Source organism: Ranitomeya imitator, chromosome 1 (genome assembly GCF_032444005.1).
Source record: "Ranitomeya imitator isolate aRanImi1 chromosome 1, aRanImi1.pri, whole genome shotgun sequence".
Classification (NCBI taxonomy): domain Eukaryota; kingdom Metazoa; phylum Chordata; class Amphibia; order Anura; family Dendrobatidae; genus Ranitomeya; species Ranitomeya imitator.
The window spans coordinates 79,786,253-79,812,602 of record NC_091282.1 but is presented as its reverse complement, the minus strand read 5'-3'; the positions used below and the strand labels follow the sequence as shown (position 1 = coordinate 79,812,602).

The 26,350-nt window shown below is 43.7% G+C and overlaps 1 protein-coding gene and 1 pseudogene across 1 annotated transcript in view; one reads left to right on the top strand and one right to left on the bottom strand.

The window, feature by feature from the left end:
* Nucleotides 1–26,350, top strand: part of NDUFS4 (NADH:ubiquinone oxidoreductase subunit S4) — a 200,326-nt gene that overhangs the window by 65,214 nt on the left and 108,762 nt on the right. The window contains exon 2 of the mRNA XM_069748510.1: nt 13,052–13,130. Within this exon, the coding sequence (XP_069604611.1) occupies nt 13,052–13,130 (79 nt within the window). The remainder of the gene's footprint in view (nt 1–13,051; nt 13,131–26,350) is intronic.
* LOC138657492 (trichohyalin-like) lies at nt 10,769–12,967 on the bottom strand (annotated as a pseudogene).

The following is a 26,350-nucleotide window of genomic DNA, read 5'->3' as shown; positions in this document are numbered from 1 at the left end:
CAGATTATACGCACCACGAAGATCAATCTTAGTAAACCAACTAGCCCCCTTAATCCGAGCAAACAAGTCAGAAATCAATGGCAAGGGATACTGAAACTTAACAGTGATCTTATTAAGAAGGCGGTAATCAATACACGGTCTTAGCGAACCATCCTTCTTGGCTACAAAAAAGAACCCTGCTCCCAATGGTGACGACGATGGGCGAATATGTCCCTTCTCCAGGGATTCCTTCACATAACTGCGCATAGCGGTGTGTTCAGGTACGGACAAATTAAATAAACGACCCTTAGGGAATTTACTACCAGGAATCAAATCGATAGCACAATCACAATTCCTATGCGGAGGTAGGGCATCAGACTTGGACTCTTCAAATACATCCTGAAAGTCCGACAAGAACTCTGGGATGTCAGAAGGAATGGATGACGAAATAGACAAAAATGGAACATCACCATGTACTCCCTGACAACCCCAGCTGGATACCGACATGGAATTCCAATCCAATACTGGATTATGGGTTTGTAGCCATGGCAACCCCAACACGACCACATCATGCAAATTATGCAGTACCAGAAAGCGAATAACTTCCTGATGTGCAGGAGCCATGCACATGGTCAGCTGGGCCCAGTACTGAGGCTTATTCTTGGCCAAAGGTGTAGCATCAATTCCTCTCAACGGAATAGGACACCGCAAAGGCTCCAAGAAAAACCCACAACGTTTAGCATAATCCAAATCCATCAGATTCAGGGCAGCGCCTGAATCCACAAACGCCATGACAGAATACGATGACAAAGAGCACATTAAGGTAATGGACAAAAGGAATTTGGACTGTACAGTACCAATAACGGCAGAGCTATCGAACCGCCTAGTGCGCTTAGGACAATTAGAAATAGCATGAGTAGAATCACCACAATAGAAACACAGTCTGTTCAGACGTCTGTGTTCTTGCCGTTCTACTTTAGTCATAGTCCTGTCGCACTGCATAGGCTCAGGTTTACTCTCAGGCAGTACCGCCAGATGGTGCACAGATTTACGCTCGCGCAAGCGACGACCGATCTGAATGGCCAAGGACATAGACTCATTCAAACCAGCAGGCATAGGAAATCCCACCATTACATCCTTAAGAGCTTCAGAGAGACCCTTTCTGAACAAAGCCGCTAGTGCAGATTCATTCCACAGAGTGAGTACTGACCATTTCCTAAATTTCTGACAATATACTTCTACATCATCCTGACCCTGGCATAAAGCCAGCAGATTTTTTTCAGCCTGATCCACTGAATTAGGCTCATCGTAAAGCAATCCCAGCGCCTGGAAAAATGCATCAACATTACTCAATGCAGAATCTCCTGGTGCAAGAGAAAACGCCCAGTCCTGTGGGTCGCCGCGCAAAAAAGAAATAATAATCAAAACCTGTTGAATAGGATTACCAGAAGAATGAGGTTTCAAGGCCAAAAATAGCTTACAATTATTTCTGAAGCTCAGGAACTTAGTTCTGTCACCAAAAAACAAATCAGGAATCGGAATTCTTGGTTCTAGCATCGATTTCTGATCAATAGTATCTTGAATCTTTTGTACATTTACAACGAGATTATCCATTGAGGAGCACAGAGCCTGAATATCCATGTCCACAGCTGTGTCCTGAAGCACTCTAATGTCTAGGGGAAAAAAAAGACTGAAGACAGAGCTAAGAAAAAAAAATGATGTCAGGATTTCCTTTTTCCCTCTATTGGGAATCATTGGTGGGGCTCCTTGTACTGTTATGGCTGGCAATCAGGCAACACAGCGTGCAGTAATCAGCGCACATACAGAGATCTGGCAATAACCAAAAACAATAGGACGAGCTCTGAGACGTGGAATCTCTGTAGACTGCAGTACCTGATCTATCCTCACACAACTATAAGCAGCAGTGGATTGCGCCTAACAACTACCTATGCAACTCGGCACTGCCTGAGGAGCTGACTAGCCTGAAGATAGAAATACAAGCCTGACTTACCTCAGAGAAATACCCCAAAGGAATAGGCAGCCCCCCACATATAATGACTGTTAGCAAGATGAAAAGACAAACGTAGGAATGAAATAGATTCAGCAAAGTGAGGCCCGATATTCTAGACAGAGCGAGGATAGCAAAGAGAACTATGCAGTCTACAAAAAACCCTAAAACGAAAACCACGCAAAGGGGCAAAAAGACCCACCGTGCCGAACTAACAGCACGGCGGTGCACCCCTTTGCTTCTCAGAGCTTCCAGCAAAAGACAATAGCAAGCTGGACAGAAAAAAACAAAAAACAACCTAGAAGCACTTATCTAGCAGAGCAGCAGTCCCAAGGAAAGATGCAGTAGCTCAGATCCAACACTGGAACATTGACAAGGAGCAAGGAAGACAGACTCAGGTGGAGCTAAATAGCAAGGCAGCCAACGAGCTCACCAAAACACCTGAGGGAGGAAGCCCAGAGACTGCAATACCACTTGTGACCACAGAAGTGAACTCAGCCACAGAATTCACAACACCATAGTATCTAATGCAACTATCCAGCGGCACTCCATTTGTGCCAGGATACGCTTAAGGTCACCTCCTCTACTCCCAGCGTGTACCCTATCAATACCGCGTACCTTGAAAGATGCCAGATTACAGGCATGGTATAGCCTGAAATGTCTCGGAATGGTGTTTAATTCCGAGACATCAGGCACCTCCTTCGCCGCTACAATGCCCCTGACGTGTTCACGGACCCTGACACGGAGTTCGCGTGACGTAAGGCCAATATAAATTAAATTGCACGCACAAGTGGCGTAATACACCACAAAAGTGGTGCTACAAGATATGTAGCTTGTGATACGATAGTCCCTACCTCCCCCCGCTGCCGAAAAATTTGTAGCTCTAATGATATTGCTACAGGCCTTACAGGAACCACAAGGGTAGCACCCCCATCTCTGAGGTCCTGATCCAAAAATACCAGGAGGGACAGCGGCATAGTGACTCCTTACTAACTGATCTTTTAGGCTTTTCCCCCTTCTCGCAGTGAGGAGGGGGCGATCGGGTAAGATCTTTTTAAAAGTTGGTTCTGTTTTCAATACCGACCAGAGCCTCTGTAGGATCTCCCGAATATCCTCCCACCTATTGTTGTAGGTGGAGATAAATCTCAATTGCTGTGCTCCCTTGGCCGAAACAGATCTAGGGGGTCTACGGAGCAACTGGTTCCTGGATGAGTTTCTGGCACGTAGGTAACCCTTTTTGATGACTCTATTGCTATAGCCCCGATCCTGGAACCGTCCAGCAAGGTCCCGAGCCTGCCTCTCGAAGATCCCATCCGCGGAGCAAATCCTTTTCATTCTAAGGAACTGACCCACCGGTATGGCACGTATGGTGGATCTCGTATGTGCCGAGGTGGAATGTAAGAGAGCATTGACCGACGTCTCCTTACGGAAAACGTCGGTCTGTATCTCACCATCCTCACACCTCATTATTTTAATATCCAAAAAATCGATACTGCCACCCGCTATTCTGTGGGTCAGCCTGATATTCCGATTGTTCTGATTGAGCCCGCGGATGAAATCCACGAGTGCCGTCTCGGGACCCTGCCAGATCATAAACACATCGTCAATATAACGATACCAGCACTGCACATGGGAGACGGCGCGCGCGCCCCCGCCAAAAACCTCCCTCTCCCAATGTCTGAGAAAGAGGTTAGCGTAAGAGGGCGCACACGCCGCGCCCATGGCAGTGCCACGTTTCTGTAAAAAAAACCGGTCTTTAAATAGAAAGAAATTGTGTGTTAAAACAAAATGTAATAGCTCCAGGATCAGGGCCTGCATCAAGGGGTCCAGATTACTCATACCCAGAAACAATTCAGCTGCCTCCAACCCATCCTCATGTTGGATGCTAGTGTAGAGAGACTCCACATCGATAGTTGCAAAAACCATATCTGGCTCCAAAATAAGGCCGTCCAATTTCCCCAGGACGTCCGTAGTGTCCCGGACATAGGAGGGGAGCGACTCCACCAAAGGTTGCAGGTAGTGTTCGATAAACTTACATACAGGGTCACACAGCCCTTCTATGCCCGAGACAATTGAACGCCCCGGGGGTGTAACAGAATCTTTATGAACCTTTGGCAGAAGGTAGAAGGTAGGGACCACCGGATGCTCCACAAGCAGACCCTCAAACACTTTTTTTGATATGATACCCCATGTCACGGCCCGATCCAGAATCCCAAACAACTCGCCTGAGAATCTGGATAGTGGATTACACGCCAGGGAAGTATATGCTTCCCGATCTCTCAGCTGGCGAAAGGCCTCTCTTTCATACTTCGCCGTTGGCCAGACGACCACGTTCCCCCCCTTATCCGCTGGTTTTATTACCACATCATGCATCGCCTTCAACTCCTTCAGAGCCTTACATTGTGCAGGCGTAAGATTGTTACCCCTCTTATCACTCGGGACTTTTTTCAAGTCCTCCAATACCAATCTATTAAAGATGTCAGTTTGAGGACAGAGTGAGAAGGGGGGGAACGTGGTACATCTACGCACGGCAGAAGCAGGGAAGGTACCTGTAATTGTTGAATCCGCCTCCTCCGCCAGTTCCTCGAGTGTAGACAATGCCTCCTGTTCCAATGTTGTATCAGGATTGAAGTCGTCCTGAGATTTAAAATGTAGTTTGCGTAGAATGACTTTCCTGAGAAACAATTGTGTGTCCTTCATGGCTGTGAAATAATTGAAATGATTAGTAGGGACGAAAGTCAGTCCTAGGCCTAGGACACTCAACTGATCCTCAGACAGTACATGATCAGACAAATTTATTACCTCCAACCGATTGGTGGGTTTAGCCTTTTTCTCGAGGGACTGAGGAGGAGTAAAGCGGCGTTTATTCTTGCCTCTACGGTTTCCCATTTTTCCCAATCTTAGTCTATCATTCAAGGTGTTATTAAGATGGCTGCTACATGCTTGCTCTTCATCCATAGAGGATGCCGATGAAAAAGAGCCACGGTGAGATGGAGGTTTGAATTGTGTAGGTTGTCGTTTCTTCCATTTATACACATGATTATTTTTAAAATCAAGAACATCTCTTTGGTATTTTTTAGTCTTAAACGCTACAATTTCTTTCTCCCACTTTTGGAAATCCCCCTCCAATTCATCATTCAATTTTTTCTCTGCGGTTGCTGAAAGGGTACTACATAGAGACTCCTGTAGGACACCAATCTCCTTTTCAAGTTCTTGTAAAGAGGTAGTATTAGACTTCACCAGCAGCTCCATATCTCCCTTGGAGCAACTAGAGGACAGTTCCTCCCATTCTTTTCTAAGGGACTCATCTTCCATGGTGAAAGAGGGGAACACTTGTATCCTCAATCCCCTAGGGATTAGTCCTTTGGCCATATACCGCTCTAAAAATGCCCTGTTCCACCATAGGCGCGTTTTTTTAATTTAATAACGACTTTAATTTAGTGACGGAATCCTCTGTTTCTCTTGTATTAAAAACCACCACAGTCTCATCACCGAATACCTCATCCAATTTTGTGAGCCACTTTTTCTGTCCATACGGTCGGTTGGGGAAGCTGTGAAGATACACAGTAATAATACAATTTTATAACAAATACCGACACTGAGAACGTAACCAAAAGTAGAAAAATCCCTTCTATAGGATATGCCCATTGCACTCCAGCGGGGATTAACAGGGGCACAACTCCCCTATACTATCAACCTATAAATTCAAGAGAGCATATAGCCCCATAGCAATTGAATAAAATGCACTAAAGATAACTATAAAAGCAGTAAACTTTATTATATAGAACAAAAAATATACAGAAAAATACATATGTGAGGATAAGGTGTATGACATAAAAAGAACACACACACCGGAATATGCACCTAAAAATATACAGGCTAGACAATGGCACCATATAGAATCCCTGATGTAAAGTGCAAATCAAGGGCAGGTTATGCACAGAAAGTGTGTGCCCGTGCACAAACTGTACTACCTAACGTCCAGAAAGCTACAAGCTTATAACCCTATAATAGGGAAAGTACCGTATATAAACTGTACAAAACAATATATATATATATATGCATGTGCAAGGTGAGGAGACCAAAAGACAGGGTAACCACCAAATAAATCCCTATAGTGGGAATAGAACCCTAATCTAAACGGTACCCCACCACATTGCAGCCTGCCCATGCTTACCCATAGGTGCAAAGTCCCGGCGTGAGATGTCCTACCGATAGCCCCGACGCGCGTTTCGCGTATTTGGTGCTTCCTCGGGGGGCTGTGAGGTCACTGTGAAATGCCCGGTTTTTATATTCATGCGAGTCTTGAACAAGCGGCTGCTGTCCGATGCATGCATGTGCGGAGCAAAAACATCGGGAAGACATTGAGCGTACTGCACTAATATGAGATATCATTACATGAGGAGATATGGACGTTGAAGATACTGAACTTTTGAATCTCTATCAAGCCCCTACTGATCGGCTAGTGGTGCCAGTTGTGCCCGTACCCCGTTGGGGCTTATTGCTATGATGGACGTTCATTGTTATCTGTGTATCTCTGCTTAGTACCTGTAATATTGCGGTGCCAGTAAGGTTTTGCACATTCTTAAAATGGCCGCCGTAGTGTTGCGCATGCGCCGTGGATCCTCAGCCGTGCGGCGCCTCTGAAGGCTTCCGTACAGCGATGCCCAGACATGCTGATGTCATGAGGGATTTCCCTCCCCTCTGGCCACCGCTGGGAAGGGTTATAAGCTTGTAGCTTTCTGGACGTTAGGTAGTACCGTTTGTGCACGGGCACACACTTTCTGTGCATAACCTGCCCTTGATTTGCACTTTACATCAGGGATTCTATATGGTGCCATTGTCTAGCCTGTATATTTTTAGGTGCATATTCCGGTGTGTGTGTTCTTTTTATGTCATACACCTTATCCTCACATATGTATTTTTCTGTATATTTTTTGTTCTATATAATAAAGTTTACTGCTTTTATAGTTATCTTTAGTGCATTTTATTCAATTGCTATGGGGCTATATGCTCTCTTGAATTTATAGGTTGTTAGTATAGGGGAGTTGTGCCCCTGTTAATCCCCGCTGGAGTGCAATGGGCATATCCTATAGAAGGGATTTTTCTACTTTTGGTTACGTTCTCAGTGTCGGTATTTGTTATAAAACTTCCTCGGGACTAGTAGAAATTGTGTCTCCATATCTCACCAGGAGGTCTAGCTAGGGCCAAGAAGAAAAGTAACATTTGGCACCTCCTAGGTCTTGGAGGGGAGATGCTAATTGCGGCCTAGGGTATCTATTCCTGAGAACCTTTTCACAAGAGAAAATAATATATTCACTAGTAGCACGGCCGCAGCCAATCAAAAAGCCAGCAATTATGATATTAACCTGAGGGGCCGGTCTAGAAACCTGACCTCCAGACCAAAGTTATAAATTTAGGCTGCAAACAGAGAATTGTGTTCACATGATGGGGGCAGCCTGAGAAGTTGGTGTGATCCAATCTACATTCGTCCAACCCTCAGGGAGCAGAAGCAACTACCAGTTATATGATTTCTGTATGTTTTCTCCTGTTATTTTATACTGTTTTGTATAAAGTTGTATGTCTTTTTATTATATTTTTATACCTTTTTCTTATTGTAAGCATTGAACCTTTTGTTATTAAAGTATAAAACTTTAACAAGTTGAACCTTGAATGTTCTAAAAGAATCCATAGCCTAAGGTGTGTGAGCCTTATGAGTGGTAGACATTATTAGTTCTAATACAGTATTCGTTCCGGGACTCGTCGCCCGTGTATTCGATGAGTGGTGGCAGCGTGTATGAGCGGGTGTGTGGCCTGGGTCGGTGTGTGATTTATGCTCCCATTACAGCATAGGACAGAGGTTGAATGCTGGACTGAGAGTGGGGAGATAGATTAACCCTTGCAGGCACAACCCCAAGTCACGTGTGAGAGTGGGCACGTGACGAATAGGTGACACCACGGAGAAGGGATTCGTGACACTGTAAAAATAAACCACGCAGACACTGAACATTTGTTTTAGCACATTTTCATGTCAGCCTGCGCTAAAAGATAATCTGAGGGTAACATGTTCAAATGTCTGTTTGCAAATTCTAAAGCATATGAGATCAACCTAGACTTAAAGGATTGAGCGCTGTAAAGCTGGCGTGATGGCACAAATGATTACCTCCTGATCTGTACAAGCCAGCTCCGCCATCCACACATCTGAGGGTTTACAGAAGGCGCTCCCATTGAAGTGACTCCCACACAGTCATCGCTCCTTACCTCGGAAACTCACACTTGCACGGTTCACAATTTATTTGCAGTCCTACTTTCTAGACAGCTGTAAAATTTCCTCCCATCAGTATTACAATGTATATTCACTGCTCAGAATAAATGAGTACACCCCTTTTGAAAAGTAAGATTTTAATCAGTATCTCACTGAACACAGAAAAAAGTTCCAAAGTCTTGGCAAGACCGAGTTTCATAGAACATTGTTTTAACTCATAAGATGAAAGTAAGGTTAATATGTCATTCCAAAATCTTCAGTTTTATTCAAATTTTATGCAAAATGAGTACACCCCACATCAAAAACTACTACATCTAGTATTTTCTATGACTTGTAAGGACAGCACCAAGGCTTCTATGTATGGAATGAACAAGTTGGCGACGTATTGCAACATCAATCCTTTCCATTTTTCAAGAACGACCTCTTTTAGAGCCTGGATGCTGGATGAAGAGTGATGACTACTTGTCTCTTCAGAATTCTCCATGCGTGTTTGGCTGGGTTCAGATCAGGAGACAATGGGCCACTGAGTCACTTTCACCCTGTTCTTCAGAAATGCAACAGATGTGTGTTTCAGGATAATTGTCTTGTTGGAAAGGTGCACGTCTACCAAGGGCATGGAGTGATGGCAGCATCTTTTTTTTCACTATAGAACAGTATATCTGTGAATTCATGATGCCATCAATGAAATGTAGCTCCCACAACACTAGCAGTGCTCATGCAGCCCCACATAAGAATACTGCCACCACTGTTCTTCACTGTAGGCACTATGTATTTTTCTACATTATTTCTGTATAAATACTTTTGTGCACCCAAAATAAAAATGTATTCTAGGGTTGATACCTTTATTGGCTATCCAGAGGATAAAGGTATCAATCATAGAATACTTTTGTCTTTTTTGGACATAAAAGTATTTACATCAATTTTTATGGCTAATATGGTAACACAATATAATTTTTTTGTTCTACATTTTTCTAAATGCATGGTGCCTACAGTGAAACATGGTGGTGGCCGTCTCCTTATGTGGGACTGCATGAGTGCTGCTGGTGGCAGGAACTACATTTCCAACGTGACAATGATCCAAAACACATCTGTTGCATTTCTGAAAAAAAACAGGGTGAAAGTGATTTAGCAGCTAAGTGTCTCCTGATATAAACCCAAGCAAACACCTATGGTGAATTCTGAAGAGACCAGCTGTCATCACTCTCCACCCAGCATACAATCTCAAAAAGAGGTCATTCTTGAAGAATGAAAAAAGATAGATGTTGCAATATGTCGCCAACTTGTTCATCCCATGCCGAGAAGACTTGGTGCTGTCTTTTAAAAATCATGGAGGTCATACAAAATACTGAATGTAGCAGTTTTTGATGTGGGGTGTCTTCATACGGTAATTAACCTGACCTTCATGTTATGGCTTTAAAAAAAATTCTATGAAACTCACTTGTCAAAATTTTAAAAATTTGTTTTGTGTTCAGTGAGGTATTGATTAAAATCTTACTTTTCAAAGAGGGTGTACTCACTTATGCCGAGCACTGTATAAAATAAATAGTAAAATATCATCTATTTTTGTATTTAGATCAGGCAAATTGTTGGTTTAGATTAGGTTTATATCTTTGGAGGCTTTATCACATTTGCCAGGGAAAACCCAGCTCAGCTAATGGCATTTTTTCTTTGATGGACGCTTGAGTCTGTATTTCGCCGTCAATGTCTGTCGTGACTGATCGCATAATCATTTTTGTTCTTCTACTCTTAACATAGAAAAGCATTAAAAATGTTAGAAACTGCTGGATGGAAAAAAAAAGTTTTGTGTGGCTTTTTCTCTAAATTAATTTAATAATGTGGGGTTTTAACTAAACTCCTGATACCAGACCTTAATTGACGTCTGTGGACAGCCATCGTTGGGTTTGCTGCTTTTCCCGTAGACTGAGTTGATTCTGCGCCTCAGGAAAGTGCGGATGTTCAGTCATTCATTCATTTACAATATTTGCTCACAGGGAATCACAATATTCTTTTCTTACAATAAAGAACCACACCTTGTTAAATTCTGCTGGAGACCTCTCTTCCCCCTCTGTCCATTCTGCTTTGCACTTTTTGTCTCAAGCCATGCAGCTAATACAATTTAACAAATACTTTCTTTTTCTTCTTCACCTCTGATGCCATCGTTTTGGGTTCAGTCTCAAGCTGCTTTATTACAGCTTTGTGTTCTTATGTCTGTTCGTGACAAACCCACTACTGTACATTCCCATAGAGCAATTTTTGCCACCGGCGGTCTCTCTGTGACAGGGGGCCTGTAGCAGACATAAAGTGCAGCCTGTTGTGAACTGCTAAGTGGGAGGCTGCCAAAAACTCAGCAGCCTGAACTCCTATAACTGAGGAGAAAAAGAAGTTTTGTGTCCGCTACTTGTCTCCTTCTTACAGTATGTCTCTCACACGGCTTCTGTTAAAGCCTCTGTCTCTTGCACAGTCTCTTTGGCTAGTCCTTTCTCTCCTTCTAGATATTCATCTTTACCTCTATTGCTTTAGTAATTTCTTTGCTCTCTCTGCCCCTGCTCTTCTTCTCTTTCCTACTTGATCGTTCTCTTCTCTCGGGCTCTTCTGCTTGCGCTGTCTCTCGTGCTCTCCTGCTTGCACTGTCTCAGGCTCTTCTGCTTGCACTGTCTCTCGGGCTCTTCTGCTTGCGCTGTCTCTCGGGCTCTTCTGCTTGCGCTGTCTCTCGGGCTCTTCTGCTTGCGCTGTCTCTCGGGGTCTTCTGCATGTGCTGTCTCTTGGGCTCTGCTGCTTGCGCTGTCTCTCGGGCTCTTCTGCTTGCGCTGTATCTCTGGCTCTTCTGCTTGCGCTGTTTCTCGGCCTCTCCTGCTTGCGCTGTCTCTCGGGCTCTTCTGCTTGCGCTGTCTCTCGGGCTCTTCTGCTTGCGCTGTCTCTCGGGCTCTTCTGCTTGCGCTGTCTCTCGGGCTCTTCTGCTTGCGCTGTCTCTCGGGCTCTTCTGCTTGCGCTGTCTCTCGGGCTCTTCTGCTTGCGCTGTCTCTCTGGCTCTTCTGCTTGTGCTGTCTCTCGAGCTCTTCTGCTTGCGCTGTCTCTTGGGCTCTTTTGCTTTCGTTGTCTCTCGGGCTCTTTTGCTTTCGCGGTCTCTCGGGCTCTTCTGCTTTCGCTGTCTCTTGGGCTCTCCTGCTTGTGCTGTCTCTCGAGCTCTTCTGCTTGCGCTGTCTCTTGGGCTCTTTTGCTTTCGTTGTCTCTCGGGCTCTCCTGCTTGCGCGGTCTCTCGGACTCTTCTACTTGTGCTGTATCAGGCTCTTCTGCTTTCGCTGTCTCTTGGGCTCTTCTGCTTGCGCTGTCTCTCGGGCTCTTCTGCTTGCGCTGTCTCTCGGGCTCTTCTACTTGCGCTTTATCAGGCTCTTCTGCTTGCGCTGCCTCTCGGGCTCTTCTGATTGCACTGTCTCTCAGGCTCTTCTGCTTGCGCTGTCTCTCAGGCTCTTCTGCTTGCTCTGTCTCTCGGGCTCTTCTGCTTGCGCTGTCTCTCGGGCTCTTCTGCTTGCGCTGTCTCTCCTGCCCCTGCTCTTCTTCTCTTTCCTACTTGATCGTTCTCTTCTCTCGGGCTCTTCTGCTTGCGCTGTCTCTTGGGCTCTTTTGCTTTCGCTGTCTCTCGGGCTCTTTTGCTTTCGCTGTCTCTCGGGCTCTTCTACTTGTGCTGTCTCTCGGGCTCTTCTGCTTTCGCTGTCTCTTGGGCTCTCCTGCTTGCGCTGTCTCTCGGGCTCTTCTGCTTGCGCTGTCTCTTGGGCTCTTTTGCTTTCGTTGTCTCTCGGGCTTTCCTGCTTGCGCGGTCTCTCGGGCTCTTCTACTTGTGCTGTATCAGGCTCTTCTGCTTGCGCTGTCTATCAGGCTCTTCTTCTTGCGCTGTCTCTCGGGCTCTTCTGCTTGCGCTGTCTCTCGGGCTCTTCTGCTTGCGCTGTCTCTCGGGCTCTTCTGCTTGCGCTGTCTCTCGGGCTCTTCTGCTTGCGCTGTCTCTCGGGCTCTTCTGCTTGCGCTGTCTCTTGGGCTCTTCTGCTTGCGCTGTCTCTCGGGCTCTTCTGCTTGCGCTGTCTCTCGGGCTCTTCTGCTTGCGCTGTCTCTCGGGCTCTTCTGCTTGCGCTATCTCTCGGGCTCTTCTGCTTGCGCTGTCTCTCGGGCTCTTCTGCTTGCGCTGTCTCTCGGGCTCTTCTGCTTGCGCTGTGTCTCGGGCTCTCCTGCTTGCGCTGTCTCTCGGGCTCTCCTGCTTGCGCTGTTTCTCGGGCTCTCCTGCTTGCGCTGTTTCTCGGGCTCTCCTGCTTGCGCTGTTTCTCGGGCTCTCCTGCTTGCGCTGTTTCTCGGGCTCTCCTGCTTGCGCTGTTTCTCGGGCTCTCCTGCTTGCGCTGTTTCTCGGGCTCTCCTGCTTGCGCTGTTTCTCGGGCTCTCCTGCTTGCGCTGTCTCTCGACCTCTCCTGCTTGCGCTGTTTCTCGGGCTCTCCTGCTTGCGCTGTTTCTCGGGCTCTCCTGCTTGCGCTGTCTCTCGGGCTCTCCTGCTTGCGCTGTCTCTCGGGCTCTCCTGCTTGCGCTGTTTCTTGGGCTCTCCTGATTGCGCTGTTTCTCGGTCTCTCCTGCTTGCGCTGTCTCTCGGGCTTTCCTGCTTGCGCTGTCTCTCGGGCTCTTCTGCTCACTTCTCTCTCGCTCGCGCCCTCACTTGCACTTCTTTGCATCTCATTCATGTATTTGTCATGGATATTGAATGTCAGATTTTTCTGTTATTCTCATTCCTTGAATCATTGATAACTTTGAGTTTTGCTTTGCAGGTTGTTGAGCACTTCCACGTGGAGACAGGCACAGAACCAAACCCAAGACACCGAACTCATCACTGTAGATGAAAAATTGGTAAGTTACACAAGATGTACCCCTCACATTTCTCACATTTCTGTAAAATCGTTGTTTGATTTGCAGTTGCTAGATGTTTGCAATTTACAAATGATTACATTTTAAATGTGTTGTCCGGTCTTAGCATACAAGTCTGCAGTTGCGCTATGTGAATACAGACCTGTAGCTGAAGACCGGAAAACCCCTTCACGTCAACCGCTGTACATGTATAGCATGAAGATCTCGCGATCGCTCTCCGATTGCCGATGCGATGAACAGCTGGTGCCAGCACTATAAGATCTGACACCCTGCAGCAACGCCAACGATCAGTGCTGGGGCTGTTTGTGGGTGTTTAACCCATGTGATGCTGCTATGAGTAGTGACAACGACATTGGCAGAGGGAGGGGGCTCCCTCTCTGCTCCGATCGGCACAACCCAATGGCCGAAAGATGGCGCAGGGTCAGCCAGGTATTGGGGGCCTGTACGATCCTGGTCAGAACAGGAGCTGACACATCCCCTCCCTTGTTGCAATTGCTTGATCTAATGCCCTGCAATGCAAATACATTGCAGAGTGTTAGATCAGGGCAGGAGAAGTTGATGCCCCATCCAGGAAGAAAGGATAAAAAAAAAAATGAAAAATTGTAAAAATATTTCTTAAAGAATCACAAAATAAAGATAAATATATATATATATATATATATATATATATTTTTTTTTTAATCCAACAAATACATAATAATAAATAAAAATACATATATACATAAAAATACAAATACATAAAAATAATAAAAACAAAAATAAACTAAAGTACACACACTTGATATCGCCTCGTCTGGAACGACCATACCTATAAAACTGCCCCACTTCAGTGAATACTGTAAAAACGTAGCAAAAAATGATCATTTTTTATCATACCACTAAACAAAAAGTGGAATAAAAACGCAATCAAAAAGATGAATGGAAATAAATATGGCATTGCCGAAAACATCATCTTGTCCAGCAAAAAACAAGCCGCCATACAGCTCCATCGAGAAAAATTAAAAAGCTATAGCTCTCAGAATACAGCTATGCAAAAACAATTTTTTTTAATAAAAAATATTTTTATATTGTGTAAAAGCACCAAAACGTGGAAAAATATGTACATGTGGTATCGCTGTAATTTTACTGACCTGAGGAATAAAGCTGCATTATCAATTTTACCACACGCGGAATGTCATAAACCCAATCGCCTTCTCCCCCCCAAAAAAAAACTCCTCCTCATAAATTGCTGTTTTTGGGTATTGTGACTCCCAAAAATCAGAATAGAAAGCGATCAAAAGACATTGTGACCGAAAATGGTACCAATAAAAACGTCAACTCGTCCTGCAAGAAACAAGCCCTCACATGACAGCAGAAATATGGAAAAATTATAGCTTTCAAGATATTGTGAAAACTTTGTTTTGCCAAAAAAAAGCAATTAGTGTGTGATAGCAGCCAAACATAAAAAAAGCTGTATATCTGGTATCGCTGTAATCACGTCGACTCAAACAATAAAGTTGTCTAATCACTTATACCACACGAGGAACAGCGTAAAAAATAAGTTAAACCAATTCTTCACCTGCTGTTTTGTTCATTCTGCCTCCCAAAGATCGCAGTAAGGCTCGGCTCACATTTATCCTGCACTCTGCGCTGAGCCCTTGCATTGGGGTTGCCGTGTAAATCTCTGAAATACGTAATTCGGATGGAACCCTATAATGAGGCAGATGGAGGCTCTGTGGATGCAATAGGACCTGTGATCCAGCATAGTCTGTTTTTTTAATGGTACATAAAAGTGCTGTTGGCCGCAGTTTTGCGCACTTCTGAAAAGAACAACCCTGAACAGAGGCCAGACAGTCCAGAATAACTCATTATAGTGAATGGATGTCACGGGCGTTTCATCTGAATCACATCATTCGGAGATTTAGATGGAAACTCCGATGTAAGTGCTCAGCATAGTGCGCAGGATAAATGTGATCCCAAATGTTATGTAAAATGTTCTCAACAAAAGTTTCAAAACAATCCACAAAAAAAAGGCAAGACTTGACTCAGGTCTGTCATCTATTAACGGAAATATAGGGGACTTCCTCGTTACTGGTAGGACAACGGCTCTGGAAGAGCGCTGTGAGCCCCACAATGTTCCTAAACCACATTTAGCATCCGCATGTTTGGCATTTCCATATTGATGAGTCTGCCTAATTTACAGGTGCATGGCTCTAGAAGCATGAGCTGGGCTCAGTTTGTGGGCTCTACAATGTACAGACACTGTAAGCACTTATGGCTCCTCGCCATTCAAAAGAAATCCAGTGAATTCTGTACTCCCAAATCCTAATGTTCCCTTCCGTTCTGTGCCTAAACCACATTTAGCATCCACTTATTTGGCATTTCTGTAGCGATGATAGTCCGCTTAATTTACGAGGTCCCTGTCTGCAGTAGCACGAGCTGGGCACAATGTATGGGCACTACACTGTCAGATTTGCAATTTTTACCACGTAACATTCGCTGGCAAACACCCATGTAGACTAATTCTCAGAGGGATGTAATTTCCAAAATGTGGTCACTTTAGGGGGAGATTCTGCTCTTCTGGCACTTAGGGGCTCTGTATATAGATTTTGCCAACTATTCTATGATGGTTTGTTCTCCAAGAGTCAAATAGCGCTCCTTCCGTTCCGAGTCTCGCCTTGTGGCTAAGCAGAACCGCACAGGCACATATGGAGTATTGCCATGTTAAGCAAAAATTGTGTGCCAAATTTTGGTGCAATTTCTAACCATTTTTTCCATGTGACAATGTAACATCTGGGGCAAAAACAGATTTTTGTGGTAAACATTAAATTATTTTGTCTTCACAGTCCAATGGTGTCAACTTCTGTGACGCATCCATGGTGTCAATATGATCATTGCACCCTTAGAAAAATTCATTGAGAGGTGTATTTTGTAAAATAGGGTCACTTATGGGAGGTTCTTCTCTTCTGGCAACACTAAAATGTGCACTACAATATGGCGCTCCTTCCTTTCTAAGCTTTGAACTGTGCCTCAAAAGTAGTTTTCAACCACATATACTCTGGATAAATTGCGTAACAAATTGTACCTACCGTTCATTTTTTTCTGTTTATCCCTTTGGAAAATTGGAACCTTAAGGCCACATCCATGGAATAAATGATAATTTTCCATTGCCTTAGCCCAATTTTGTGAATCTCCTGAGGGTTAAAAATGCTCAATACATCGCTAGATTAAGTCCTCAAGAGGTGTCGTTTCCAAAATTGGGTCACTTGTGGCGGTTCCTGCTGTTTAGGCATGTTAGGGTCTCTTAAATATGACATGGCATCCACAATCTATTCCAGCCAAAATTGCTGTCCACAATTCAATTGGTGCTCCTTATTTTCCATGCACCCAAACTGTAGTTTTCCACCACATATGGGGTGTCTGTGTACTCAGGACAAATTGCACAACAAATTGTCAATTTTCTCTTATATACCCTTGTGAAAATGAAAATTTTTTTCAGGAAATGTTTTTTTTTTCATTTTCACTGCTCAACGTTATAAAATTTTGTGACGCACCTGTGGATTCAAGATGATCATCACACCTCTAGTTATGTTCCTTGAGAGCTGTAGTTTCCAAAATAGTCACTTATGGGGAATTTCCACTGTTTAAGCACCTCAGGGACTCTGCAAACTTGACATTGAGTCCACTATCTGTTCCAGACAATTTTGCTCACTAAAAGTCAAATGGCGCTCCTTCCCTTCCAAGCCCTGCCGTGCACCCAAACAGTAGTTTTCCATATGGGGCAATGGTGTACTCAAAAGAAGTTGCACAATAAATTATATGTTTAATTTTCTCCTGTTAAATTTGCTAAATAAGCTTTTTTTGTGGGAAAAATTGTTTATTTTTTTTCTTCCACATAGCTTTAGGACCTATGAAGCACCTCGAGAGTTAGTAAACTTCTTGAATGCGAGTTTGAACGCCTAGCAGGGTGCAGTATTAAAAGCGTGTCACTTTTCTGTATTTTCTTTCATATAGGACCCTCAAAGTCACTTCAAATGAGAATTTGCTGATAAACTTCTAACCCTTCTAACTTCCTACCAAAACAAAAAAACTGTTTAAAAAATGATGCTGATGCAAAGTAGACATGTGGGAAATGTTACTTTATAAATTAATTTGTACAGCTTGTCTGGCAGGTTTAAGGATATAAAAACTTAAATTTTGAAAATTGTGAAACGTTCAAAATTTTCACCCAAATTACAATATTTTCACGAATAAGTTCAAAAATGTTCTACCTAAATTTACCAATAACATAAAGTACAATGTATTCCGAAAAACAATTTCGGAATCACTGGGATACTTTGAAGTGTTGTAAAATTTGGCCTGGTTATGAAGGTGAAAGAAAACAGGCTCGGGGGTGAAGGGATTAAGAATAGATGCAATAATGGTGGAGTCTTTCATCACGTTAGACAAGCACAAAAGCATAATGAAAATGCTGATTATTTCTGTATCCAGCAGAGACCTTTTTTTTTTTTTTTTTACGAGAATTTTTTTTCAATATTTTCCTGCTTTTATGTTTGAGCAGTCTTGTTGATGGGTTTTAATTTCCTACTGACTATTGTGCTAGCACTGCTGAAATGAAGCCGATGTAGCATTGGTAGAGCCGACCTGATCACGTTTGATAGACTGATTCCTGTCCCCACTGCTGGGTGCTGTATGTGTCCATATACTTGGTATTTCTAGTTGCTCCCATTCAATTGAACCCGGTTGCAGCCATGAATTCAAGAGCGAAACGGTGTCAAATAGTGAAAGAGTACCCTTGTCTAAGAGCCACAGAGCTTTGTTCCTGCAGATCGGTGAGGGTAGCGGGGGTTTGCCCACCTCACCGGATGGTCTGTGGTAAAGGGACCCTGTCACCCCAAAAATCGTATATGAGCTGCGGCCACCGGCATCAGGGGCTTATCTACAGCATTCTGTAATGCTGTAGATAAGCCCCCGATGTATCCTAAAAGATGAGAAAAAGAGGTTAGATTATACTCACCCAGGGGGCGGTCCCGCTGCGGTCCGGGTCCGATGGGCGTCGCGGTCCGTTCCGGGGCCTCCCATCTTCATATGATGACGTCATCTTCTTGTCTTCACGCCGCAGCTCCTGTGCAGGTGTACTTTGTCTGTCGTGTTAAGGTCAGAGCAAAGTACTGCAGTGCGCAGACGCCGGGAAAGGTCAGAAAGGCCCAGCACCTGCGCACTGCAGTACTTTGCTCTGACCTCAACAGGGCAGACAAAGTACGTGTGCACAGGAGCTGCGGCATGAAGACAAGAAGATGACGTCATCGTAAGATAATAGGAGGCCCCGGACCGCGACGCCCATCGGACCCGGACCGCAGCGGGGACCACCCCTGGGTGAGTATAATCTAACCTCTTTTTCTCATCTTTTAGGATACATCGGGGGCTTATCTACAGCATTACAGAATGTTGTAGATAAGTCCCTGATGCCGGTGGCCGCAGCTCATCTTCGATTTTTGGGGTGACAGGTTCCTTTTAAGAATATATAAAGCTGGAGATTATTTGAGGTGGACACATCTATTGTAATTTTCAAGATAAATTCTCATCAGGAATGCATGTGGTTTTTGACAAGTTTTCTAGATTTAAAGAATCTGACCAGTATCTCCAAAGAGAATAAGACGAGTGTGAACAGGCGCAAGCCATCACGACTATTCAGTATAACCAGGGAAATACAGTTTCACTCTGAAATGTTGTAATAAGCAAACACTGAATATATGAAATTGGAACTGCATTACTGCTATAGAAAATGTTTTTGCAGATTTTAGGCTATGTTCACACTTTGCGGATTTGACCGCTGCGGATCCGCAGCAGTTTCCCATGAGTTTACAATACAATGTAAACCTATGGGGAAAAAAAAACCGCTGTGCACATGCTGCGGAAAAAACCGCGCTGAAACGCTGTGGATTACATTCCGCAGCATGTCACTTCTTTTCTGCGGATTTTCACCTGCTCCAATCGGAAAATGCAGATGAAAATCCGCATAAGAATCCGCAGTAAAAACCGCGATAAATCCGCAGTAAAAACCGCAACGGGTTTTCACTGCGGATTTTGGAATTCCGCTGCGGAAAAATCCGCAGTGGAATCCACAAAGTGTGCACATAGCCTTACACCCATTTGGAAGACTTCTTTTTTCGGAAGAAATTTTTATTATCCCAGAGTGATTTTTTTATTTTCCCCTTTTTACTCGAGTATCACGTTTCAAGCGGATTGCATGAGGAATCCACATCATAAATGTCACCTATCACTTTTTTTTTTTCCTCATTGATAAGTTTTTCAAAGCTTTATTGGAAATAACTCTCAACTCACTGAACGGCAATGTGGGTTTATCATTGAAATTAGTAGGAAGAACACTCAGTTTGATGCATTTTTTGCATGTGGTTTTTAAGGCTTGTTCACACGTTGCGTTTTTGCTGCATTTTTTTTTTTGCAGGCAAAATCTGCTCTCTTGACAGTAAAGAAGCTGTGTTTTTATTGCGTCTTGTGCAAGCTGATAAAGTTTAGTGCACCCAAAAAAAGCACAATGCTACTTCCTTAGGTTTTTGCACCAAAAACATAGCAAAACCTGATACCTGTGGTTTTTTTACTGCATTTTTGCACTTACTCATTGCTTTCTATGGGTGAAAAAATGCTGAAAGACGTGACAGGCTGCAGTTTTCAAAACAGCAGTTTTCTAAATCAGTCAGGAAATAAAAACCAATGTGTGTGCAGGAGCTTTCTGAAATCTCCTAGCTTTTGTGGTTATTGTACAATGCAGATTAAAATTTGCATTAAAAAAATGCAATATGTGAACATAGCCTGAAAGTGGATCCGCTTCAAAATCCTCGAAATAACCCAACAACCTCCAAAGAACATGTTCAGGCGGCGGTATATGTCAGGCACTGTCCGGACTCCAGACCCTAAGTTACAGCCTTATGTGTGCCTTTGTGGCTGTAATGTTGGGTGAGTAAACTAGCGGCCCGTCCAAGCTTTGCTGTCCATATACGAACCTTGAAACCAGACCAAAAGGGGTTGCCAGATGTGACAAATGTTGGATTGCTGGTGACCTGGCCTCTTGGACCACCATGATGACTGTCAATCGTAAAAACACGAGACACAAAGTTCATTGTGTGAACGGAGCAGTAGAGAGCACGTGCGACATTCGCTCCATTCACTCTTTGTAGGAGTGATGGTCGCACATGCTCACTACCTCTCCTGAAGCACACACCGCTAAAGATCTTCATGATCGCTTCTTGTCCTCGCTGTAGCATGTGACTGCGGCTATGTGAATTCTGAATTGTTGGGGGCCCTGGTTGGAGTTTCCATCTTGGTTACGTCTGCATTGTAAGAGATAAGGCTTCTTGCATACATTATCCTCCAGGTTATGGGGGATTTTTTTTTTGCCATCTATGGTATTGTTAATTTTATAAGCGTTACTCATCGTTCCCCTTTTGTGCCCATTTTTTTCTTTTTTTCTTAAATGATTTAAAAACAAGAACTTTTCGGGGATAGCGAATGTAAACCTCATCAATCAGATGCCATCCGGATGGCTTTTTCTTAGTCTGGTACATTGTGCTACACCTGGAAGCACATCCCGTTTTCAGTTGTCCTCTGCCAGAAACACAACCTTTAGTTGGAAGACAGAACGAGTGGATTTATGGCCATGATCATTACTCCGAAGATAAAAGGCGAAGCCGCTGTGAGATCTCTCCGGCATCGGTGACGTAGCGGAATACACCCAGATATACTACCTAACAGGACATGGTCGCCCATGTCAGGTGGATCAGCCAGAGTATGTTCTTATATCTTTACCGATGAATGGTTTGGCAGAATTGGCATTGAGGGCCTGGTAATAAAAAGTATGACTTTTATAATGCCGATGTAATGGCTGCCAATTCCTGAAGTCACTTTTGAAAAAAGGGGATATCCAGTCTCGGGGTTCAAGTCTGCAGTCACCCTGTGTGACTGCAGACTTGTGAATCCTCGCAGCACTCGGTGTATGCGCTGTCGAGATTCTCCGGTGGCAGTTACTAGTGGGCATGTGAGCCTCGAGTATGTGAGTGGCATACAAGTGAATTCAGCAAGGCTGCACACGTCTAGTCGGTATGTGTCTGGGAGCATGCAAAGCGCGTGCCTGGAGTCACATGACTGCCTGCACCTGGCGCCACGTTCATTGCAATTACTGCTGCAAGTCCTCTGGGGTCTGTCTCCACCTACTTCGCACATCTAGCAGCTGAAATTGTGTGTTGGATGCACATTCTCATGCTCAGACAGTAGAAACACTAGAGTACCCACGTATTTCCAGAAGTTGGATATTCTTGCCCATTGGCATTTTCGATATCTCGGTGGATTGCATTCCATTAAAGAATTTCATGTTGTCAAAAATTCCTTTCATTCTTTTTATTCTTCTCGTCACCTAAGTGCATTGCTCCGGAACTTCTGCATTTCACTTTTTGTTCCAGTGCTTACTTAGGTTAAATACTTTTTAATGTTGTCAATTTTGGGAAATAAGAACAAACCAAGTGATAACTATGATACATAATGGTGGATGTTGTGCTGCGCTTTAGGAACATTTCCAATACAACTTCCCAGTTCTTACAGCCATTATTCAGATTACCATATAATGTACTGGAAAAACAAGAAAAATAAAATCCGAGTTTGGGAAAATGGTGAAAAATTAAACCACTGGATTCTTTTTATTCTTCAGTAGATGGACCTGTTTGACAGCTTGTATTCTGCATGGTGGGCTATAGTTTTAAGACCATTTCAATGCATATCTGGTATACCGTAATTTTTTTTTTTTTTTAAATAAAAATTGTCCATTTTCCGAGATTCTTGTTTTTCCTTTTGACTTTGTAAGTTTGTCCACTGACAAAGGCATGACAGTCTATAATTTTAAGGGTAGGTTAATTTTAACATTGAGAGATAGAATATCAAAATAAATTCCAAAAAATCAGATTGTATAAATTATATACATTTATTTGCATTTTGCAGTGAGAAATAAGTATTTGATCCCTCTGTCAAATAAGACTTAATACTTGGTGGCAAAACCGTTGTTGGCAAGCACAGCAGTCAGATGTAGTTGATGATGATATTTGCGCACACGTCAGAAGGAATTTTGTTCCAATCCTCTTTGTAGATCATCTCTAAATCATTAAGATTTTGAGGCTGTCGCTTTGCAACTCGGAGCTTCAACTTCCTACATAAGTTTTCTATGGGATTAAGGTCTGGAGACTGGCTATTCCACTCCATGACCTTTAATGTGCTTCTTTTTGAGACACTCCTTTGTTACCTTGGCTGTATGTTTTGGGTCATTGTCTTTCTGGAAGACCCAGCCACGACCCATTATTAATGTCCTGGTGGAGGGAAGGAGGTTGTCACTCAGGATTTTACGGTACATGGCTCCATCCATTCTCCCATTGATGCAGTGAAGTTCCTGTGACCTTAGCAGAGAGACACCCCCAAAACATAATGTTTCCACCTCCATGCTTGACAGTGGGGATGTGTTCTTTGGGTCATAGGCAGCATTTCTCTTCCTCCAAACACAGCAAATTGAGTTAATGCCAAAGACCTCAGATGGCCCTGCACATGTGCCTTCTTGAGCAGGGGGACCTTGCGGGCACTGTAGGATTTTAAACAAATGGTTTTCTTGGTGACTGGTCCCAGCTGCCTCAAGATCATTAACACATTCTCCCTTGTAGTTTTAGGCTGATCTCTCACTTTCCTCGTGATCAAGGATACCCCACGATGTGAGATTTTGCAAGGTGCCCCAGATTGATGTTGATTGACAGTCATTTTGTATTTCTTCCATTTTCTTACTATTGCACCAATATTTGTCTCCTCACCCAGCTTCTTACTTATGGTTTTGTAGCCCATTCCAGCTTTGTGCAGGTCTATGATCTTGTCTATGACATCCTTATAAAGCTCTTTGGTCTTGCCCATGTTGTATAGGTTAGAGTCTGACTGAGTAATTGGACAGGAGTCTTTTATAAAGGTGACTATGTAAGACAGTTGTCTTTAATGCAGGTAGCGAGTTGATTAGTAGCGTCCAACTGGACTATAAGAGCCAGAACTCTTAATGGTAGGGGATCAAATACTTAGGGTATGTGCACATGTTGCGGATTTGGCTATGGACTCGCAGCGGATTTGCCGCTGCGGATTCACAGCAGTTTTCCATGCGGTTTACAGTACCATGTAAACCTATGGAGAACCAAATCCGCAGTGCCCATGCTGTGGAAAATACCGCGCAGAACCGCTGCGGTTTATTTTCCGCAGCATGTCAATTCTTTGTGCGGATTCCGCAGCGTTACATTTATATAATTTATACAATGTGATTTTCTGAATTTTATTTTTGTTGTTCTATTTCTCAATGTGAAAATTAACCTACCCTTAAATTTATAGACTGTTCATGTCTTTGTCAGTGGGCAAACTTACAAAATCGGCAAGGGATCAAATACTTATTTCCCCCACTGTGTATGTGATATTTTGATTTAATTTTATTGCATATTTTTGAAGGGAGCTGCGATGACCAAAAAATGACATTTAGGTTTTTACGCTGTTTACCGTATGAGTCAATTATTTGTTTACAAAGCCTGGACTTTTATAAACTTGGCAATGCAAAATTATCTTTTTGTTTGTTTCTTTTAATTAGGAAAAGGGACGGACATTTAAACGTGTGTGTGTTTAATATTTATAGTATTGTGTGTGTGTGTGTGTGTATATATGTATGTGTATATGTTTATTTTATTTTTTACACCTTTTAAATCATTTAAATTCATTTTTACTTTGTCTCCTTGGAGAGCTTGAATTTGTCTGGTCTCTTGTGCTGGATACTGCGAAATATGGTGGAAATGGTGATCTATGAATCCCACGCTGTGGCTAGGCTTCATGGGATTAGAAAACTGGTGGCGACTGTGGTCTTTATTAGGTTTCATAGCTGTGGACTCCTCATTATCACTTCTTAGGAGGGAAACAGATGGGCACAGGAACAGTCGTGCCAATGCGATTGCACTACTTAAATGCCAGTGTTGGATATTGACCTCTTAAATGCCGCTGGCAAACAATTTCTTTTAGAGTGAGGTGGCGGCAGTGTAGCACAGCCGGCACCTGCCACTTATGGAGTGGTCCTGCTCTATATATCAGCAGCTGACCTGAGACGTCCATGTGTGTCACATGTCCGTAAGTAAAGTGTCTTTTTACATAAGAATTTGTAAAGTTGAGTAGAGAGAATTCAGTAATTTGTGACACACTGTCCATGTAGAAGCCATGAGGCACGGACCCACAGCGGGTCTCCTGACCTGAACTAGACCACCCCATAGACATATACGAGGTTGCTGATTTCAGCGTGGGAGACCAGCACCCGCTCCGTGCATCGCTGTTCGTGTATTGACTGTTTCAAGGACGACTGAATTTTCCCCAAAATCTCTTTTTACAGGGATCGCTTCTGACCCGCCCACAAGGAGCGTCGATCGACAATATAACCAATCCCTCCTTCAATAGCCCTTTTATACAGATCATCGAAAAGTGGACAAATGATCTGTTAGCAAAGATCTTCGACCTGTCTTTCTGTTGCCTGCAGAGCTGAAATTCTCCAGCATGATATGTATTCTGGGAAGCGTTGTCTTTATAACATAAATATGATGATATAGGAGAAGGTAATATTTCCCAGTGTCTTTATCGGAGCTCCGTTAATCGGCTTGGGATGTTTCCGGCTTGTTGGCCATTTCCAAAACCAACCAATTGTTAAGGCAGCTCTGGAAAATAATGCAGACTGTACCTACTCTGTGCAGAGCTCAGGCTCCTGTGTGAAAGCATCGTCTCCTGCCGTTATAGCCTGACTCTTCCCCAGAGCTGTCACCCTGCTTATGTGTCACTGACCCCATCACCAGAGGGCGCTGCCCACCTCACTGACTGCATGCTATATTTGCATCTATCGTTTGTCTGCAGACCAATTGAAATCCCTAGGAGATTTTAAAGAAGCACTCCTACCATCAAAAGGTTTATCCTCTGTAATATATTGCAGTCCTCATATTATATAGTACCTTGTAGAACAAACTGCCTGCGTTGAGAAACACGTGATGGTGTCTCCGCAGCTCCTCTACTTGCATTTCCATATTTGGGAGCAGTGTTCTGGATCACTGCGTCGAGAAACACGTGATGGTGTCTCCGCGGTGTTGGATGTTTTGGTCTCCACGAGGTCAATCATCCGTGCCTTTATAGACTTTCTACTAGGCACTGCTCCTGATAGCCAGTTTCCTACTCCACGCTGATGAGGGGCAAAAACCCCGAAACAGCTGTCTGTGGATGGATACCATGCTTTGGCATAGGTGGTTTTCCTTTATTGGATGTTTTCCTTTATTGGATGCTGCCCTTCCCTCGGTTGTTCCTTCCCGGGCAAAGGCCTGGCTATTCACTGCCTGCATTGAGAAACACGTGATGGTGTATCCGCAGCTCCTCTACATGTCTTCCCCAGAGCTGTTACCCTGCTTATGTGTCACTGACCCCATCACCAGAGGGCGCTGCCCACCTCACTGACTGCATGCTATATTTGCATCTATCGTTTGTCTGTAGACCAATTGAAATCCCTAGGAGACTTTAAAGAAGCACTCCTACCATCAAAAGGTTTATCCTCTGTAATATATTGCAGTCCTCATATTATATAGTACCTTGTAGAATTGCTCATTTTGCGCTGCTACCCAGTTAATTCTTCTCTTTTCCATTACGTCTTTGACATTGTGTGAATAAAACCTGACTGGCTGAATCCTTCTAAGCCCTATGTAGAAACAGGAAGTCTTTTCCCTGCATGAGTCATCATTAGAAGTACAATTTTACATCATTGTAAAAACCTTGGTAGCCCAGCTTCACCCCCTCTTCAATTCCTGACCCATCTGCTCTGCTCCTCCCCCTGTCAGGGATTTTGCAGTAATTTTGAAGTGTAGTTCTAATGATGACTCATGCAAGGAAATTGACCTCCTGTTTCTATATAGAGCTTAGAAGGATTCAGCTAGGCTGTTTTTAATCGTGATGTTATAGACGTAATGGAAAAGTGAAAAATTAATGGGTAGCAACAAAATGATCACTTGGAGAACATCTTGTCTGGTTCTATGACTGCTGACGTCAGAGAGCTTGGCTGCTCATGCAGAGATCTCTACATTGACTTCGTTGAGCGCTATGAATAACAGCCGCTCATGTGACTATACCGTGAACAG